This window comes from Staurois parvus, unplaced genomic scaffold, assembly GCF_062004578.1.
Source record: "Staurois parvus isolate SC_StPar_1 unplaced genomic scaffold, SC_StPar_1.0 ptg000715l, whole genome shotgun sequence".
Lineage (NCBI taxonomy): Eukaryota > Metazoa > Chordata > Amphibia > Anura > Ranidae > Staurois > Staurois parvus.
In genome coordinates, this window is record NW_028318511.1 from 5,480,001 (window position 1) to 5,501,734 (window position 21,734).

Below are 21,734 nucleotides of genomic sequence, written 5' to 3' on the forward strand. Positions count from 1 at the left end.
TCTTCTTTCTCTTCTTCCTCTTCTTCCTCTTCTTCTCTTTCCTCTTCTTCCTCTTCTTCTTCTTCTTCTTCCTCTTCTTCTTCTCTTTCCTCTTCTTCCTCTTCTTCTTCTTTTTCCTCTTCTTTCTTTTCTTCTTCCTCTTCTTCCTCCTCTTCTTTTTCTTCTTCCTCTTCTTCTAATTCCTCTTCTTTTTCCTCTTCCTCTTCTTTTTCTTTTTCTTATTCCTCTTCTTCTTCTAATTCCTCTTCTTCTTTTTCTTCTTCCTCTTCTTTTTCTTCTTCCTCCTCTTCTTCCTCTTCTTCCTCTTCTTCCTCTTCTTCCTCTTCTTCTTCTTCCTCTTCCTCTTCTTCCTTTTCCTCTTCTTTTCTTCTTCCTCTTCTCCCTTTTCTTCTTCCTCTTCTCCCTTTTCTTCTTCCTCTTCTTCTTTTTCTTGTTCCTCTTCTTCTTCCTCTTCCTCTTCTTTTTCCTCTTCTTCCTCTTCTTCTTCTTTTTCCTCTTCTTCCTCTTCTTCTTCTTCTTTTTCCTCTTCTTCTTCTTTTTCCTCCTCTCCTTCTATTTCCTCTTCTTCTTCTTTTTCCTCTTCTTCTTCTTTTTCCTCTTCTTCCTCTTCTTCTTCTTTTTCCTCTTCTTCTTCTTTTTCCTCTTCTTCCTCTTCTTCTACTTTTTCCTCTTCTTCCTCTTCTTCTTCTTTTTCCTATTCTTTCTTTTCTTCTTCCTCCTTTTCTTCTTCCTTTTCCTCTTCCTTTTCTTCTTTTTCTTCTTTTTCCTCTTCTTCCTCTTCCTTATCTTCTTCTTCCTCTTCCTTTTCTTCTGCTTTCTCTTCCTTATCTTCTTCCTCCTCTTCCTTTTCTTCTTCCTTTTCTTTTTCTACTTCCTTTTCTTCTTCCTCTTCTGTTTCTGCTTCCTTTTCTTTCTTTTTTTTTCTTCTGCTTTTTCTTTTTCCTCTTCCTCCTCTTCTTCCTCTTCCAATTCCTCCTCTTCTTCTTCATTTTCTTCTTCCTTTTCTTTTTCTCTTCCTCTTCCTTCTCTTTTTTTTCTCTTCCTCTTCTTTTCCTCTTCTTTTCTTCTTCCTCTTCTTTTTCCTCTTCTTTTTCTTTTTTCTTCTTTTTCTTCTTCCTCTTCTTCTTCCTCTTCCTCTTCCTCTTCTTTTTCCTCTTCCTCTTCTTCTAATTCCTCTTCTTTTTCTTCTTCCTCTTCTTTTTACTTCTTCCTCGTCTTCTTTTTCTTTTTCTTCTTCCTCTTCTTTTTCTCTTCTTCTTTTTCTCTTCCTCTTCTTCTTCCTCTTCTTTTTCTCTTCCTCTTCTTCTTTTTCTCTTCCTCTTCTTCCTCTTCTTCTTTTTCTTTTCCTCTTCCTCTTCTTCCTCTTCTTCTTCCTCTTCTTTTTCTCTTCCTCTTCTTCTTCCTCTTCTTTTTCTCTTCCTCTTCTCTTTCTCTTCCTCTTCTTCTTTTCTTCCTCTTCTTCTTTTCTTCCTCTTTTTCCTCTTCTTCTTTCTCTTCTTCTTTTTCCTCTTCTTCTCTCTCTTCTTCTTCTTCTTCTTCTTTTTCCTCTTCTTTTTCTTTTTCTTTTTCCTCTTCTTTTTCTTCTTCTTGCAGGTCATGGTTCATGCACAGATTGTTTATCTGTAAAACGATTGGCCGATTTGCCCATCATTGCCGGGAAAATCAGCCGCGAATTTTCCAACATGGCCGATAATAAAAAATGTGCAAAAACCCCGAAAAACGACCGATCAATTAACCCACTAACGTGCGAAAATCGGCCGATTTTTTTTTTTTTTTTTTTTCGGTCGAAAAATCGGCCGATTTTCGACCCGTCTATGGCCGGCATTACTGTTTTGGATTTAGACAAGCACACATTATAAAGGAAAAAGCTTTGTTCAGATTTCATGTTAGAGGTTTACAATCACTTTAAGGATGGCAAGCTTTGCTTAATCTCCTGTCTGTTAGAACAGAATTCCTCTTCTACATTTATGCTTGCTGTAAACATTCCCTATTGTTTGGAAATGGAAATAGTTATGTTAATGTGTTTGTCGTTTTTTTTTTTTGTTTGTTTTTAAATCTCATTTGCACAGGGTCCCTATGAATGTTTGTGGAAAGTCACATTCACTACTTTCTAAACATGGCTCTAAGTAAAAAAAAATTATTCTAAGGCCTCATGCACACTGGACGTTGTTTCAGCTACTCCTAGGGGCGTCTGGCATTTGTTTTTCCTGACTGTAAATGCCCCTGTATGTTAACCTATGTGTTCATGCACATATGGGCTTTTAGAAGAGTTTAGAGGCAAAAAGAAAAACACTGCTAGTGCTAACAGTAGAAGAAACGATTTCCGACTGTAAATTGTCAGGAGGAGAGGCTTCTAGGAGAGTTTCAAATTGTCCTGTGTGCATAAAGCCTAAATATACCCCAATAAAACCTCTCCTTCTAAATAAACAAACAAGGTTATTCTTTTCAACAAAATAAGCTCAAGCTGTTCAGTGAAGAAAATTGGGAATTTCTACTATAGCAAAAAAGTTATCCGTTTCGAAACTGGTCATTTAAAATCACAATCGTCTGTTCATTCCAACTGTTGAATAGCAACACTCTAGAACCCATTTTTGTTGTCAAGATATTGATCTTTATAAAGGTGTTGCCTGCAATAGCAGTTAAACATTTTAAAATGTCCTTACACAGGGAGAAGGATCGCAAGGAATGGCAAGTCTGCAACGTTTCTTATTATAGCGCTGACTATGATCGGAAAGTACTGGCAAGACTTGCACAAGTATCTACATAAACAGAAGCAGGTAAGGAGTGACAAGAAACGTTTGCAAAATCCTTGCCATGTACATAGATATCTGACCTCCAGGAAATGTGTTTTTTTTTATAGCGAAACTTGAGTTTCACTTTAAAAACTGCATTTTATTAAAGTATATCCGAATCTCTTCACTAAAAACTCATATAATGTATGTTTTAACCACTTGCCCTCCGGAAGATTTACTCCCCGTAATCACCAGGTCATTTTTTGCTATTCGGCACTGCTATTTCAGCTGGTAATTGCGCACTCAAGCAACGCTGTACCCAAATGAAATTTATGTCCTTTTTCACACAAATAGAGCTTTTTGGCGGTATTTGATCACCACTGATTTTTTTTATCTTTTGCGATATAACAAAAAAAGAACAGAAATTTTGAAAAAAAAATGACATTTTCTATTTTCTGTTTTAAAAAAATATCCAATAAACTACAGTTTAGTTAGAAATTTTGATCAGAATGTATTCTGCCAAATGTCTTTGGTAAAAAAAAATTCCAATTAGTGTATATGTGTGAAAGTTATGGTGTTTAACTACTATGGTATAGATATTGGAATTTACACAGCTTTTACTTTCTGACTGCCTATCACATTTATTGTGGTGCTAAAATGCCAGGGCAGTACAAACACCCCCCAAATGACCCCTTTTCGGAAAGTAGACACCCTAAGCTATTTGCTGAGAGGAATGTTGAGTCAATGGAAGATTTTATTTTTTTACCACTAATTTTTTTTTTTTTTTACACAAAGTTGTCACTTAAATTATATATTGCTCACACATGCCATGGGAATATGTGGAATTACACTCCAAAATATATTATGCAACTTCTCCTGATTATGGGCAAACCACATGTGTGAGACTTTTTGGCAGCCTGAAGGTGCTTTATTTCCTCATTTCATTTCCTCACTACCTATCACAGTTTTGGAGGCTCTGAAATTCAATTCCAGTATAGCACAACCCCCCCCCCCCCCCCCCCCCCAAATTACCCCTTTTTTTTGAAAGTAGACACTCAAAACTATTTGCTGAGAGGTGTGCTGAGCCAATCAAAGTTTTTTTCACCAAAAATCTTTGGAATATAACAAATTAAATGATATATTGCACACACCTGCCATAGGTATTTGTAGAATTACACCCCAAATCATATTCTGCCACTTCTCCCGAGTATGCATACAGGAGACCGAACTGCAATGACTCCTTTGAAAGCCTGAAGGTGTGTAATTTCCTCATTTTACTTTCTCTACCTATCACAGTTTTCAGCTCTCAAATTCCAGGATAGCACTACCCTCCCCCCCCCCCCCCCAAAAAAAAATTACCCCTTTTTGGAAAGTATACAGCCTAAACTGTTTGCTAAGAGGCATGTTGAGTCATTGGAAGATTTTTTTTAGAAAATGACAAAATGTTTTTTTGGTTTTTTTTACACAAAGTTGTCATTTAAACAATATGTTGCTTACACACACCATGGTTATTTGTAGAATTACACCCCAAAATACATTCTAGTACTTCTCCCAAGTATAGGGATACCACATGTGTGAGAATTTTTGGCAGCCAAGCCGCACGCAGAAGCCCAAAATTCAATGACCCCTTTGAAAGCCTGAAAATGCGTAACTTCCACATTTCACTTACTCATTTCCTATCACAGTTTCAGAGGCTCTGAAATGCCATAATGGCACAACCCAACCCCCACCCCTGCCAAATGACTACTTTTTGGAAAGTAGATATTCCATTCTCATTTTTTGTCACAAGGTTTTGAAAAAGAAAAAATACTTTCTTCATTTTCCAAAAACTCGTGGCAACTAATGATCTGCAAAATACTCACCATGCCTCTTAGCAAATACCTTGGAATGTCTACTTTCCAAAAAGGGGTAATTTGGGCGGGGAGGGGGGGTTTTACTGTTTGTGCAGTTCAGAGTGTCTGAAACCGTGATAGGTAGTCAGGAAGTGTAATGAGGAAATAAATCCCTTTAAAATCCTGAAGGTCCTTATTGGATTTTGGGGTTCTGTACTTGGCTAGACTGCCAAAAAGTCTCTCACATGTGGTATCCCCATACTCGGGAGACATAGCAGAATTTTTCCAAAACTTGTGGTAAAAAATAAATTCTTCTATTGACTCAACATGCCTCTCAGGAAATAGTTTGGGGTATCTACTTTCCAAAAAGGAATAATTTGGGTGGGTTTTGTGCTATCCTGGTATTTTATGCCTAACAATAGCACACATCACCCACTTTTCCAACCACTTGAAGACGAGGCCTTTTCTTTTTTTTTTTTAATTTACATTTTTATTTGATTATTATAAAAAATAGAAAAACTCATCAATTATATAAATGTTTCATATATATTCCAATAACCCCATATTTTCCCCTATCGCTTCCCCCCCTTCCCATCCCCCCATCCACATCCTTCCATCCACATCCTTCCTCCCGTTCTAGTTCTTCTCTTATACCTATCTATGTGTATTAATTTCATCTCTTTCATTGATATACCATAATAATTCTCCAAGTTTCTAAGCTTCTCCCTTTACTCTAATCAATTCTGTATATATTTCCGAGGTTTTAAATTTAATCCAACTATTTCATATTTTCCCAAACTTTTCCATTTTACCCTCTTCCATATGATATAATTCCTCCTTTCTAAAGATGTCCTCCACTCTTTCTATCCAGTTTCCAATTTTTGGTGCTTCGGTCTCCTGCCAATACTTAGGAATTAAACCCTTTGCTGCACTTAATATATGATACAATACTTTCTTTTTATGTAATTCCAATGAGGGTTCAAAATAATAAAATAAACACTTCTCTGCAAGGTTATCTCGCATATTTCCTGGGTAAATTCGATTATTTCCTTCCAATAGATTTGTATTTTTGGGCAACTCCACCATATGTGTGCCATTGTACCTCCTTCTCCACATCCTCTCCAACACAATGGGGAGAGCTCTACTTGCTGCTTATGGACTACCCTTAGTGTTATACACCATCTAGCCATACATTTATAGTTCATTTCTACTGTATTTTTGGGAAAAAATACACTTTTTTGGGTTTTAGCACAAAACACAATATATTGGCCAATTAAATACATACCAAACATGACATGCTTTAAAACCGCACATGCCCCATACAATGGCAACAAACTGCATACATTTTTAATATCCATAAGTGACACTTTAAAAGCCTTTACAGGCTGAGGTCTAGTGCTAGAATTACTGCTCTCGATCTGACGTTTGCGGCGATACCTCACATGCATGGTGCAACCGCTGTTTACATATCAACACAGGGCTTGCGTACGCCTTTGTGCTTGAGCGCGGGGAGGGGGCATGGGTGCTTTTTTTATTATTTATTTTTATTTATTTATTTTTTTTTACACTGTTCCTTTTACCTATTTATTTAGTATCACTTGTTTTGTTATCACAGGGAATGTAAATATCTCCTATGAGAGCAATAGGCAGTTATAGGTACTCTTTTCCGAGAAACCTGGATTCTAATAGACTATAGATCTCTCTTCTGCCTTTAAACCATCAGATCACACCAAAATTAGTTTAATCAGATGCTTTCCAATTTTAAAAATGGCGCTTTTTTTTAGTATGGCAAATGCTGTGGAGGGCACACTGCTTGTCAAAGCAATCCAGTGACTAATTAGCCGATAGGTTTGCTTTTCCATGACAGCCGACTGTTGGCTTAAAAATATCCATACCAGGAGGATGCCTGTAGCTGCAGGAATTATCCCAGTATAACCACTTAAAGTCCAGCGACATACCAGTACATCACTGGTACTCGTTGGGCCAGAAAAAAATGAAAAAAATATATGCCGAAGCATAGGGGCAATCCACCCACTGACCACCCCAGGTCCCCATGCTTGGGCATATGTTCTTTTTTAACTGCGGATGAAAAATCTCATCTAGCAGAGCTGCACGCACTTTCGTATATTCTGAGAGCAAAACCCTGTTGCTGTCAGAATAACAGATCAGCGCTGCAGCTGAATGGTGTTCCTGCAAGCAAACAGCAACAGTTAACAATAATGCGCAGTAGCAATAGAATATTATCTCAATAAAAGGGCACCTTTTTTAATTGAAATCTCTGCCTGAAAAAATTTAAAAAATATATGCCGAAGCATAGGGGCGATCCACCCACTGACCACCCCAGGTCCCCATGCTTGGGCATATATGTTCTTTTTTAACTGTGGATGAAAAATCTCATCCATCAGTGCTGCACGTACTTAAACCGATCACAATAAACAGGTCAGCGCTGCAGCTGAATGCTGTTTCTGCAAAGCAAACCCCCCTTCCTGACCAGGCTATTTTTTGCGATACCGTGCTAATTTTACCAACAAAAAGTTCTTTGTAAATTTAGGACAAACTGTGTTCTGCTACGTCTTTGCTAAAAAAAAATCCTAATAAGTGTATACTAATTGGTTTATGTAAAAGTTATTGTGTCTACAAATGGCAGTGTGCTTTTTTTTACTAGAGAGACCTGCTGCTTTCTTTCTCTCTGCTGTGCAGAGAGATAGAAAGCAGCAACTCCATGCTGACTGCAGAGATCTGTGTTGTTTACACAACGATCTCTTCCCTCTCAGCTTCGCCGACGATCGGCGATTCCCAGCCCGGAATCGCTGGCCGGGACCCAGCGATTGACATCCTCATGAACCAACTGTAGCATTGGTAGGGTGGTGCGTGAGTGCCCTCTACCCAAAAATGCTAAATCCCGTATGTTTCGGGGATTTTGCATGGTGCAGCCGCCCTGTAGCAGTACATCTACATTGGACTGATGCGCTGGTGTCAGAAATTCTATCCCTGACTTGTTAATTCAAACCGTTCCTGGTTCAATCGACTTTGGGCACTTCAGAACGTCCTGTGGCTGGTACAGGAACACCCCCAAGGGTTGATTGGCCAAAGGCTAAAATCAAGCCCACATCCATATTTAAAAATCAGCCGATAAACGAACCGTCTATGGCCTGCATTAGAGTGCACCAGATTGTATGTAAGATTTGTATCTGCCTGTATGTGGTCAGCCAGATGGATTGGAGTCTCCCTCTAGTGGTGGCCAGAGGCAGTGCGGGCTGTGAAAGTGTATCACGGCCAGTCTTATATTCTCAAAGTAAGTCCCCGTCATTCCCTCTTACCCCAAGTCACGGGTGGACCACGCCTCAGTTAGCTAGTCGCCGTGGGTGTACATTTGGATCTGTGACAATAACACCAAGATCAGTATGATCAAACGCTGTTCATTTTTAAAAATGGTGCCCGGGAAACCAGTGGTGAAGTATGCTCATTGCTTCCTGTTTCCTATCTAATAAAGGCAGACAGAGGGATTCCAGTCTTTGTCCGCCTCTATGATCAGCCATTGGAAGCGCCGGCTGGTTGATTGGGTGTCCTGGTGGGATGGGACAGCCTACTAGGGCTTTTTTTCTCAGAGAATGGGTGAAGGAACTCAACCACAGCCTAACAGTGGGAGGGTCTTAATGGAGCATTGTTAAATACCAGTGCATACTGCACAGGACAGAGTTCGTGAGTGCACTGTGTACAGAGTAAAGAGCTCAGGAGTGCACTGCGTACAGAGTGAAAAGCTCAGGAGTGCATTGCATACAGACTGCAGAGTTCAGGAGTGCACTGCATACAGACTGAAGAGTTCAGGAGTGTGCTACGTACAGCATTCAGGGCTCAGGAATTTGTATCCCGCAGGACAGTTTACAACCCCCCCTTCTAGTATAGAGTCATCCTCCCACCCCCAAATCCTCCCTCGCCCACCCACAGAGTATCTGACAGAGGGGTGGCTGCAGAAGAGCTGCTACAATTTACAGTAGGAGTGCAATATTAAGTGGGGAGAGAAGGCATCAGTGCTAAGAGGGGGATAGGGGATGACATAGGTGCTAAGTTAATGGGGCATTGGTGCTAAATGGGGAAGGGGGGGGTCATTGTGCTAATTTATAATGCAGGGGAGAGGGGAAACATTGTGGATAAGTGGAAAGAGAGAAAGAACATTGAGAATAAGTGGGGGAGAGGAGGGGGGCTCTGGGGATAGGTGGGGGAAGAGGGGGGACATTGGGGATAAGCGGGAGAAGAGCAGGGACATTGGGGACGGGGGGGAGAAGGGGGGGACAAGTAGGGGAAGAGGGGGGTACATTGGGGATAAGTGAAAAGAGAGGGGAGGGCATTGGGGTTTAGTGGAGGGAGAGGAGGAACATTGGGGATAAGTGTGTGGGGGGAGGAGGCATTTGGGATAAGTTTGGAGGGGGAGGCGTACATTTGAGATAAGTGTTGGGGGGGGGACATAGGGATTAGTGGGGGGAGAAGGGGGGGACATTGGGAATAGTGGGGGGAGGGGAGGGGCGGAACATTGGGTGATGGGAATTAAACATCCCTGTAAACTAATAAAGCATCTTGTATAAAAAGAAAAGACATGTTATAATATACATTTACATTTATACTTTTTTTTTTTTATTAAGTGTTCTTGCATGGCAAGAGCACTTATTGTTATCTCATATATATTCTTATTATAGCCAAATTTACCACCCTAACTCCTCCCACAGTTTTTACACTACATAGACAATATACCGAAACGTGCGGATTGTTCCCGATTGGTGTGCTATTACAATGTGGAACGTTTTGCCGAATGGTTCACAAAATAATCGCCGTTTTTGTGGTGAAATATTCCCATAGGAATGAATGGCAAAATGTTCAAAACTAGAGCGGGAGCTGACAAAAGCTAGAGTGTGAGATGAAAAATCAGGACATGATATCTAAACTGCCACCACTCCCTCATTTTAAAGCCCACCTACACATATCTTATATCAAAACGTTCAGCTATCCCCGCTGCCACTAAAAATGTCCACGGCTAAGCCATAGTCCTGATAGTTTTCACAATATGACCATTTGTTTGCAACTCACGCCGCCCATGGACATTCATTGAAAATCCACTCTAGACATCTGAAATTTGAAGGGCAGTTTTTAACCACTTGAGCTCCAGAGCATTTACCCCGCTTAATGACCAGGCCTTTTTTTGCTGTTTGGCGCCGCACTAATTCAAATGATAATTGCGCGGTCATGCAATGCTGTACGAAATTTACGTCCTTTTTTTCACACAAATAGAGCTTTCTTTTGGTGGTATTTGATCACCTGTGCGCTTTTTATTTTCTGCGCTATAAACAAAAAAAACACGAAACTTTTGAAAAAAAACAATATTTTCTACTTTTAGCTATAAAAAAGATATCGTAAACTCAAAGTTAGTCATAAATTTAAGCCAAAATGTATTCTGCTACATGTTTTTGGTAAAAAAAATCCCAATAAGTGTATATTGATTGCTTTGTGTGAACGTTATAGCGTCTACAAACTATGGTATAGATATTGTAATTTATGCCTTTTTTTGCTATACAGCGCTGCACTAGTTCAAATGATAATTGCGCGGTCATGCAATGCTGTACCCAAACGATATTTACGTCCTTTTTTTCACACAAATAGAGCTTTCTTTTGGTGGTATTTGATCACCTGTGCGCTTTTTATTTTCTGCGCTATAAACAAAAAAAACACGAAAATTTTGAAAAAAACCAATATTTTCTACTTTCAGCTATAAAAAAGATATCGTAAACTCAAAGTTAGTCATAAATTTAAACCAAAATGTATTCTGCTACATGTTTTTGGTAAAAAAAATCCCAATAAGTGTATATTGATTGCTTTGTGTGAAAGTTATAGCGTCTACAAACTATGGTATAGATAATTTGAAATTTACACAGCTTTTACTTTCTGACCGCCCATCACATCTCTTGAGGTGCTAAAATACCAGGATAGATCACACACCCCCAAATGACCCCTTTTCGGAAAGCAGACACCCTAAGCTATCTGCTGAGTGACATATTGTGTCCATGGAAGATTTATTTTTTTTCCACAAGTTTCTGGAAAATGACAAAAACGTTTTTTTTTGTTTTTTTTTTACACAAAATTGTCATTTAAATGATTTATTTCTTGCACAAACCATGGGTATATGTGGAATTATACCCCCAAATACACTCTGCTACTTCTACCGAGTATGAGGATACCACACGTGTGACACTTTTTGGGAGCCTAGCCACATACAGGAGCCTGAAATCCAATGAGCACTTTGAAAGCCTGAAGGTGCGTAACTTCTTCATTTCACTTCCCCACTACCTATCACAGTTTCGGAGGCCCTGTAATGCCAGGATAGCACCAAACCCCCCCAAATGACCCCTTTTTGGAAAGTAGACACTCCAAGGAATTTAAAAAGAGGCATGGTAAGTATTTTGCAGATCTCATTTTTTCTCACAAGGTTTTGAAATATAAAAAAGAAAAGAAAAAATATATTTTTATTTTCTTTCTTCATTTTCCAAAAACTTGTGGTAAAAAAATAAATTCTTCTATTGATTCAACATGCCTCTCAGCAAATAGTTTGGGGTGTCTACTTTCCAAAAAGGGGTCATTTTGAGGGGTGGGGGCATTTTATGCCCAGCATTAGAAGTTTATGCCACACATCACTCACTCTTCTAACCACCTGAAGACCAAGCCTTTTCTGACACTTTTTGTTCACATTAAAAAAATCTGTATTTTTGCTAGGAAATTAAAGTGAACCCCCAAACATTATATATTTTTTTAGAGCAGACACCCTAGTAAATAAAATGGTGGGTGGTGCAATTTTTTATCTCACATATTACTTACACAGCGATTTTTCAAACGCAATTTTTTTTTTAAAAATATACACTTTTTTTAATTTTAATGCACAAAAACACAATATATTGGGCAATTATTTGGTATGATATAAAATATGATAATATGCTGAGTAAATAGATACCAAACATGACATGCTTTAAAATTACGCATGCCCTGTGCAATGGCGACAAACTGCATACATTTTTAATATCTATAGGCAACGCTTTAAAAGCCTTTACAATCTACCATTTTAGATTTACAGAGGAGGTCTAGAGCTATAATTACTGCCCTTGATCTGACGTTCGTGGCGATACCTCACATTCATGGTGCAATCGCTGTTTCCATACTGGCAAAGGGTCAACGCTCACGACCGCAGGTGTGCGCGGATGGGCGAGGGTCCTTTTTTTTTTTTTTTTTTTTTTTTTTTTTCTGATTTATTTTATTATTTTTACACTGTCTCTTTAATTTTTTTTGTTTTTAATCACTTTTAATGCTATCTCAGGGAGGGGGAGGGGGGGCATTTTCTCCCGTTGCTTGTAAAGGCAATTCTGCAGCTAATTAACCACTAGGAATGCTTTTACATGAAAGCCCATTGCCGGCTGAAAAAAATGATACCAGGATGATGCCTGCAGCTGCAGGCATCACCCTGGTATAACCATTCAAAGTCCAGTGATGTACCAGTACGTCACTGGTCCTTGTTGGGTGTATATGCTATGTTCTTTTTTTCTTTATGCAGCCTGTGGGCTGAATGAAAAAAAAGAGAAGAAATCTCTGGCAGAAAAAGTGTGTGGTATGCCCACCATTAGAAACCTCCCTCAATCCACCCACTTCTAATGGTGGGCACATATGAAATGTGCCAACAAATATAAAATATATATGCCGAAGCATAGGGGCCATCCACCCACTGGCCACCCCAGGCCCCCATGCTTTGGCATATATTCTCTTTTTTTTAACTGCGGATGAAAAATATCATCCGACAGCACTGCATACACCTACTTATGTCTATTCTGAAAGCAAGACCCTGTTGCTGTCAGAATAAACAGGTCAGTGTTGCAGTTTGACGTTCCTGCAAAAAATATCAACAATGGTTAACAATAAAACATAAACTCAATAAAACAACTTTATAAGGAAAAGTGTGTGGTGGTATGCCCACCATTAGAAACCTCCCTCAATCCACCCACTTCTAATGGTGGGCACATATGAAATGTGCCAACAAATATAAAATATATATGCCGAAGCATGGGGGCCATCCACCCACTGGCCACCCCAGGCCCCATGCTTTGGCATATATTCTCTTTTTTTTAACTGCGGATGAAAAATCTCATCCGACAGCACTGCACACACCTACTTATGTCTATTCTGAAAGCAAGACCCTGTTGCTGTCAGAATAAACAGGTCAGTGCTGCAGTTTGACGTCCCTGCAAAGAAATCAACAATGGTTAACAATAAAACATAAACTCAATAAAACAACTTTATAAGGAAAAGTGTGTGGTGGTATGCCCACCATTAGAAACCTCCCTCAATCCACCCACTTCTAATGGTGGGCACACATGAAATGTGCCAACAAATATAAAATTTATATGCCGAAGCATAGGGGCCATCCACCCACTGGCCACCCCAGGCCCCCATGCTTTGGCATATATTCTGTTTTTTATAACTGCGGATGAAAAATCTCATCCAACAGCGCTGCCCACGCTGACTTATGTCTATTCTGAGAGCAAGTTCCTGTTGCTGTCAGAATAAACAGGTCAGCGCTGCAGCTGAAAGCATTCCTGCAAACAGAAATGGTTAACAATAAAACAACAATAAAACAGTGAAAGTCGAACAATCACAAGGGGTCAACTCAGGGGGGGGCGATCAAGGGGTTAGACGGGATCACTGGTTTATTAGCGGGCAATCTGGCGCTATCTGGGAGGGGCGCTAACACTAGCGGAAGTTGCCAGCGACACTGATACAGTGATCAGTAAAAATCGGTTCACTGATCAGTGACACTGGTGACAGGGCAGTGAAGGGGTCAACTCGGGGGGGCGATCAAGGGGTTAGATGGGACTACTGGTGTATTAGCGGGCAATCTGGCGCTATCTGGGAGGGGCGCTAACACTATCGGAAGTCGCCAGCGACACTGATACAGTGATCAGTAAAGATCGCTTCACTGATCAGTGACACTGGTGACAGGGCAGTGAAGGGGTTAACTGGGGGGAGGGGGAATTAATGGGTTAAACGGCTTTATTGGTGTACTGGCGGGCAAACTGGCGCTATCTGGGAGGGGCGCTAGCACTATTGGAAGTCGCCAGCGACACTGATACAGTGATCAGTAAAAATCGCTTCACTGATCAGTGACACTGGTGACAGGGCAGTGAAGGGGTTAACTGGGGGGGGGCGATCAGGGGGTTAAATGTGTCCTCTAGAGTGTTCTAACTGTCAGTGTAGTGTTTTACTCACGTTTAAATGTCTCTTCTTCTCTGTCTGGAACGGAATGTGTCCAGGCAGAGAAGAATGACATCATATCCTGTCCTGTGTAAATGTCAACACAGGACAGGATAGGACAGGGACCGATCATCTGATTTCAGCCAGAAATCACTGGCTGAAATCTAATGATTGATCCCTCCTGGATCGAATCGTGTCGCCCACGGGTCGGCGGGAGCGCATGCGCGCGCCCCCTACCCGCGAAAGTGTCGGGAGCGCGGAGCCCGTTTTAAAACGTGGTTTTGCGCTCCACTGCCGCCCTGCACATGTATATACACAGTGGCAGGGCGGCAAGCGGGTAAACTGCGACTGTGCCTTTATTTTAAATATTTCATAGACATACTATGCATCAAAATGTAGGTCTGTGTCTTGTGATTCTCACAATATAAAGCTTTTCACTGTGGGATTTATAGTTTTAAAACTACAACCGTTTGAAGATGGCAACCACCAGTGAAGTCAGCAACTTGGAGCAGTTTGTTTATAACCATGCCTCTCCCCTTGCTGTAAAGTGAGTTGCCATAGGAACCCAGGTGTGTGAGCAGGGAGCTGAGTGACAAAAGCTACTCCGCCCACTGCGGTTATAGGGTACTGGTGCAGGCAAGAACACTTCACACTATTTCCCCAGAAATTGTAGATTTTCTAGTTATTATTATCATCACTATTATTTTTAACTTTTTTTTTTCAAATCATCTACAACTATACAAGCACTGCAAGCCCCCTGTATAAAAAGAAAATACATGTTATACTATAGTATACATTTACATTTCTACTTTTTTTTATTATTATTTTTAAATTTTTTTTTTTTTTTATTTTTTAAATCATCTACAACTCTACAAGCACTGCAAGCCTCCTGTATAAAAACAAAATACATGTTATACTATAGTATACATTTACATTTATACTTTTTTTTTTTTTTTTTAAATCATCTACAACTATACAAGCACTGCAAGCCTCCTGTATAAAAAGAAAATACATGTTATACTATAATATACATTTACATTTATACTTTTTTTTTTATTTTAAAATTTATTTATTTATTTATTTATTTATTTATTTTTTAAATCATCTACAACTCTACAAGCACTGCAAGCCTCCTGTATAAAAACAAAATACATGTTATACTATAGTACACATTTACATTTATACTTTTTTTTTTTTTTTTTTTAAATCATCTTCAACTATACAAGCACTGCAAGCCTCCTGTATAAAAAGAAAATACATGTTATACTATAGTATACATTTACATTTATACTTTTTTTTTTTTTATTATTTTTAACTTTTTTTTTTTTTTTTTTAAATCATCTACAACTATACAAGCACTGCAAGCCTCCTGTATAAAAAGAAAATACATGTTATACTATAGTATACATTTACATTTATACTTTTTTTTTATTATTTTTAATTTTTTTTTTTTTTTTTTTTTTTTTTTTTTTAAATGATCTACAACTACACAAGCCTCCTGTATAAAAAGAAAAGACATGTTATTCTATACGCAGTAAAACAAGGTAAGGAGCACCAGTTTCATCAACCTCAATTGCAAACCTGTTGTTTATCATGTCTTCAATGGTGAGGTTCATGATGAGCTCGAGGTCGAGTCTCCGGCGTTGTGGGCTAGGGATGGCAGCTCGGCACATTGGACAAGTTGCTCTTTCCTGGACCCATCGTTGGATGCAGCCGACGTGGAATTGGTGAGAGCAGGTCAGCACTGTGGTTTCCTCACCATCTTCATACCCTGCAAGACAGATGGGACATATTACCCTCTCCTCGTCGTGCTGCTCCATGACAGGTGGTGGCGCTGGGTGGTTGCGGTCTCTGGGAGAACGGCTCCTGTTGATTGCCGCGTCCTCCTGTCTCTGCCGAAGTTGCGCCCTGGACCTTGTCCGATGGGCAATCGGAGACTCCTGGCCCTCCGGAGGTGAGGGCCTTCCCCGGGATCTGCGACGCGAAGGTCGCGGCATCCTGATGGCGTTGGATGACAATTTACCTGAAAATAAGCTAAAAATACAATATTCTGAATAATAACAATATAAACAATACTATTATAATGATAATAGCAGTATATAGGAGTGATCGGATGAAGAATCGCTGTCAATAGCAGTCAATCGCAGGAGAACTTCTGACGCTGCCACTCTCCTCAGCTCCCAGCGTAGAAGTGACTTCAGACACAAAAGTGACAGTTGGTGCAATATCACAAACTGTGATTGGCTCACAGCTTGTGACATCACACCAACTGTCAGTTTTGAGGCCTACAAAATCGGCTTAGCCTTGCAGCACTGTACCCAAATAAATGTGATATCGTTTTCTAACTGATATATATAATTAAACAGCATTGTGGTCATTTTATTGGGTATTATTGAAATCGGACACAAGATGGCGATATGTTATTCCTTTCCATCTGTAATACCGCTTGTCGCCATAGATGTCGTCCATCCTATTCAGCTCCATACAAAAGGGTTTTCTTTTCTTCGGCGGCCATCTTAGTGTAGGGATATGATTACTCTAATTATACAGGATCGGAGGCTGATTGCGAAGGAAAAGAGAGTAGTGCGGCGAGGCGGAGAGGAGCTGTGCGTGGATGATGGCCCCCGGGGAGGGCACAGCTGAGGGGGACAGAGGGCTGGAGAGCCGGGGGTGGTGAGGAAAAGGCCGCGGTGTGGTGTAATGGGGGCTGGGGGATGATGCGGAGGCCGCGGTGAGGCGTAATGGGGGCCGAGGGACGATGCGGAGGCCGCGGTGAGGCGTAATGGGGGCCGAGGGACGATGCGGAGGCCGCAGTGTGGTGTAATGGGGGCCGGGTGGGTGATGAGAAGCCGCGGTGAGGTGTAATGGGGGCCGGGGGGGGTGATGAGAAGGCCGCGGTGAGGTGCAATGGGGGCCGGGGGGGTGATGAGAAGGCCGCGGTGAGGTGCAATGGGTGCCGGGGGGGGTGATGAGAAGGCCGCGTTGAGGTGCGATGAGGGCCGGGGTTGTGATGAGAAGGCCGCGGTGAGGTGCAATGGGGGCTGGGGGGGTGATGAGAAGGCCGCGGTGAGGTGCAATGGGGGCCGGGGGGGGTGATGAGAAGGCCGCGGTTAGGGGTAATGGGGGCCGGGTTGTGAGGAGAAGGCCGCGGTTAGGGGTAATGGGGGCCGGGTTGTGAGGAGAAGGCCGCGGTTAGGGGTAATGGGGGCCGGGTTGTGAGGAGAAGGCCGCGGTTAGGGGTAATGGGGGCCGGGTTGTGAGGAGAAGGCCGCGGTGAGGTGTAATGGGGGCCTTTGGGGTCGTGAGGAGAAGGCCGTGGTGAGGTGTAATGGGGGTCGTGAGGAGAAGGCCGCAGTGTGGTGTTATGGGGGCCGGGGGGGTCGTGAGAAGACCGCTTTTGGGGGTAATGGGGGCCGCGGTGAGGTGTAATGGGGGCCGGGGGGGGGTCGTGAGAAGGCCGCGGTGAGGTGTAATGGGGGCCGGGGGGGGGGGTCGTGAGAAGGCCGCGGTGAGGTGTAATGGGGGCCATGATCGTGAGGAGAAGGCTGCGGTGAGGTGTAATGGGGGTCGTGAGGAGAAGGCCGCGGTGAGGTGTAATGGGGGTCGTGAGGAGAAGGCCGCGGTGAGGTGTAATGGGGGTCGTGAGGAGAAGGCCGCGGTGAGGTGTAATGGGGGTCGTGAGGAGAAGGCCGCGGTGGGGTGTTATGGGGGCCGTGAGGAGAAGACCGCTTTTAGGGGTAATGGCGGCCGGGGTCGTGAAGAGAAGGCCGCGGTGAGGTGTAATGGGGCCCAGGGGGGGTCGTGAGAAGGGCGCGGTGAGGTGCAATGGGGGCCAGTATCGTGAGGAGAAGGCCGCAGTGAGGTGCAATGGGGGTCGTGAGGAGAAGGCCGTGTTGAGGGGTAATGAGGGTTGGGGGGGTCGAGAGGAGAAGGCCGTGGTGAAGTGTAATGGGGGCCAGGGTCGTGAGGAGAAGGCCGCGGTGAGGTTTAATGGGGGTCATGAGGAGAAGGCCGTGTTGAGGGGTAATGAGGGTGGGGTGGGGACGTGAGAAGAAGGCCGCGGTTAGGGGTAATGGGGGCCAGGGTCATGAGGAGAAGGCAACGGTAAGGGGTAATGGGGGAGGTCGTGAGGAGAAGGCTGCGGTGAGGGGTAATGGGGGCCAGGGTCGTGAGGACAAGGCCGCGGTGAGGGGTAATGGGGGCCAGGGGTCGTAGGGAAAAGGCCGCGGTGAGGTTTAATGGGGGCCGGGGGGGGTGATGAGAAGGCCGTGGTGAGGTGTAATGGGGTTCGCAGGGAGAAGGCTGCGGAGAGGTGTAATGGGGGTCGTGAGGAGAAGGCTGCAATGAGGGGTAATGGTGGCGGAGGGTCGTGAGGAGAAGGCTGTGGTTATGGGAAAATGGGGGCCGGGGTCGTGAGGAGTAGGCCGCAGTTAGGTTTAATGGGGTTGTGGGGGGGAGGGGGGGGTTGTGAGGAGAAGGCCACAGTTAGGGGTAATGGGGGCGGGGGGGGTCGTGAACAGATGGGCGCGGTTAAGGGTAATGGGGGTGGGCGTGAGGAGAAGGCCACGGTGAGGGGTATTGGGGGGGGGGGGGTCGTGAGGAGAAGGCCGTGGTGAGGTGTAATGGGGGTGGGCGTGAGGAGAAGGCCGTGGTGAAGTGTAATGGGGGCCAGGGTCGTGAGGAGAAGGCCGTGATGAGGTGTAATTGGGGTCGTGAGGAGAAGGCCACGGTTAGGGGTAATGGGGGCGGGGGGGTTTGTGAGAAGAAGGCCGCTGTAAGGGGTAATGGGGGTGGGGGGGTCGTGCGGAGAAGGCCGCGGTTAGGGGTAATGGGGGCCATGGTCGTGAGGAGATGGCCGCGGTTAGGGGTAATGGGGGCCATGGTCGTGAGGAGAAGGCCGCGGTGAGGTGTAATGGGGGGCCTGAGGAGAAGGCGGTAGTGAGGTGTAAATGGGGGTTGTGAGTAGAAGGCCGCGGTGAGGTGTAATGGGGGTCGTGAGGCGAAGGCCGCAGTGTGGTTTTATGGGGGTCGGGGGGGGGTCGTGAGGAGAAGACCGCTTTTAGGGGTAATGGGGGGCGGGGTTGTGAAGAGAAGGCCGCGGTGAGGTGTAATGGGGGCCAGGATCGTGAGGAGAAGGCCGCGGTGAGGTGCAGTGGGGGTCGTGAGGAGAAGGCCGTGTTGAGGGGTAATGAGGTTTGGGGGGGTCGTGAGGAGAAGGCCGTGGTGAAGTGTAATGGGGGCCAGGGTCGTGAGGAGAAGACCGTGTTGAGGTGTAATAGGGGTCGTGAGGAGAAGGCCGCGTTAAGGGGTAATGAGGGGGGGGGTCATGAGGAGAAGGCCGCGGTTAGGGGTAATGGGGGCCGGGGTTATGAGGAGAAGGCCACGGTAATGGGGGCGGGGGAGGTCGTGAGGAGAAGGCCGCGGTGAGGGGTAATGGGGCCGGGATCGTGAGGACAAGGCCGTGGTGTGGGGTAATGGGGGCGGAGGGGTTTGTGAGAAGAAGGCCGCTGTGAGGGGTAATGGGGGTGGGGGGGTCGTGAGGAGAAGGTCGCGGTTAGGGGTAATGGGGGCCGTGGTCACGAGGAGAAGGACGCGGTGAGGTGTAATGGGGGCCAGGGGGGTCGTGAGGAGAAGGCCGCGGTGAGGTGTAATAGGGGTCGTGAGTAGAAGGCTGCGATGAGGTGTAATGGGGGTCGTGAGGCGAAGGCCGCAGTGTGGTTTTATGGAGGTCGGGGGGGTCGTGAGGAGAAGGCCGGGGTCATGAGGAGAAGGCCACGGTAATGGGGGCGGGGGAGGTCGTGAGTAGAAGGCCGCAATGAGGTGTAATGGATGCCTCATCCGTCCCCCCATCCATAGGGGTAATGGGGGCCAGGGTCGTGAGGAGAAGACCGTGTTGAGGTGTAATAGGGGTCGTGAGGAGAAGGCCGCGTTAAGGGGTAATGAGGGGGGGGTCATGAGGAGAAGGCCGCGGTTAGGGGTAATGGGGCTGGGGTTATGAGGAGAAGGCCGCGATGAGGGGTAATGGGGCTGGGATCGTGAGGACAAGGCCGCGGTGAGGGGTAATGGGGCCGGGATCGTGAGGACAAGGCCGTGGTGAGGGGTAATGGGGGCGGAGGGGTTTGTGAGAAGAAGGCCGCTGTGAGGGGTAATGGGGGTGGGGGGGTCGTGAAGAGAAGGTCGCGGTTAGGGGTAATGGGGGCCGTGGTCGCGAGGAGAAGGACGCTGTGAGGTGTAATGGGGGCCAGGGGGGTCGTGAGGAGAAGGCCGCGGTCAGGTGTAATGGGGGTCGTGAGTAGAAGGCTGCGATGAGGTGTAATGGGGGTCGTGAGGCGAAGGCTGCAGTGTGGTTTTATGGGGGTCGGGGGGGTCGTGAGGAGAAGGCCGCGGTTAGGGGTAATGGGGGCCGGGGTCATGAGGAGAAGGCCACGGTAATGGGGGCGGGGGAGGTCGTGAGTAGAAGGCCGCAATGAGGTGTAATGGATGCCTCATCCGTCCCCCCATCCATGTCTGCCATATCCCCCTCCCCCCCTCCCCATCCAAGGCCTGCACAGGGTACAGCTCTTTGCTTTCCCCTCCTGACTGTGACTTGTGCTGCGCATTTTTGTATGGCGACCGCTGGCCCCTGTGCTGCGTAGCTGAGGTTCTCCCAACTTCTTTAGTGTGCATTGTAATACATGGGGGAAAAAAATCTAGTTGCACCAAAATTTTGGGGCATTGAGGTGCATAAATTCACTTCTTTTGTGAGGTCCTCTGAAAGTTTTGGGGCCGCACTAGAGGCCTTAAATTTTGCGTTGACCACCACTGTTGGATTACAGCTAATCCCAACCAAATGTAATCTATTGCAGCCTACCAGTCCTCAGATCTGCATTAGTTTTCATGTTCCTCTTTTTTTCTTCCCTTTCACCTGGTGATCCCACAGTAACACACTTCTATCCAGCACTGCATGCGCAAAAAAGAAGGCCATCTTTAAAATGGTATTAGGGCCAGTTCACACCATATGCAGTCTAATGCTTTTTTTTTTTTCTGGATCAAAAACATGGACAGTAGGTGACATGGATTCCAGTGGCATAGTTTTCACCAGTGCAGTGTATTCCAATTGAGTCAACAAATGTAGAACGTGCTGCATGGAACTGCACTGAACACAGCAAAACACATAAAAACATGTCGGATGGCACATGTCACTAATTAAAGCGGAGCTCCACCCCAAACGGGAAGTTCCGCTTTAAGGACTGCTCCCCATTAAGGATTGGCACCATGGGGGAGCGGGTACCCGAATCTGACAGGTACTCTCTCCCACTTCCGGTCCGATTGCTTAGGCGATTGTAAGTGGAAGGTGTCCTCCCTCCCCGTAGTCTTTTGGGACATGTGACAGGTCCCAGAAGACTACAGGACCATTCATGAAGAGCAACGCTACTCACGAATGCGCAGTGGGTACCCAGTTGACGAGGGACCGGTAAGTGGTTGTTTTTTAAAAGTCAGCAGCTACAGATTTGTAGCTGCTGACTTTTACTTTTTTGACTCGGTGAGTGGAACTTCGCTTTAAGGGCCGGTTCACACCGCAGAAAAACAGTCCAAATGTGTTCAGGATGCGTTTCTCTATGTGTGTTCTTGATGCATTCCAGTGTGTTTTGATGTGCTCCAGTGCCTCTATTCCCCTTTTGTTCTTTTTCCAAAGTTTCCTATTTTTTTTTTCCCCAGTAATGCGTTTGTAGTGAATTTTTGATGCGTTTTGCCGTTTTCCACTGCAGTGCTTTGCTGAAAAAAATGCAGCATGTTCTACTTTTGTTGACTGTACTGGAACACACTGCAATGGAATCTACTGTCCATGCATTTTGATGCAGAAAATAAACATACTGGACTGCATGCATGTGTTGTAAACTGGCCCTCACAC

At 44.6% G+C, this 21,734-nt stretch overlaps 1 protein-coding gene across 6 annotated transcripts in view; it reads left to right on the forward strand.

Moving 5' to 3' along the window:
* LOC149445627 (uncharacterized) overlaps positions 1 to 21,734 on the forward strand; it is a 78,934-nt gene that overhangs the window by 48,284 nt on the left and 8,916 nt on the right. For all 6 annotated transcript variants that reach the window (XR_016306367.1, XR_016306368.1, XM_089653543.1 and 3 more), the window contains one exon: positions 2,668 to 2,777. Coding sequence is in view for 4 of the 6 variants with exons in the window: in XM_089653543.1 (XP_089509669.1) it covers positions 2,668 to 2,777 (110 nt within the window). In the remaining 2 variants the exon portion in view is untranslated. The remainder of the gene's footprint in view (positions 1 to 2,667; positions 2,778 to 21,734) is intronic.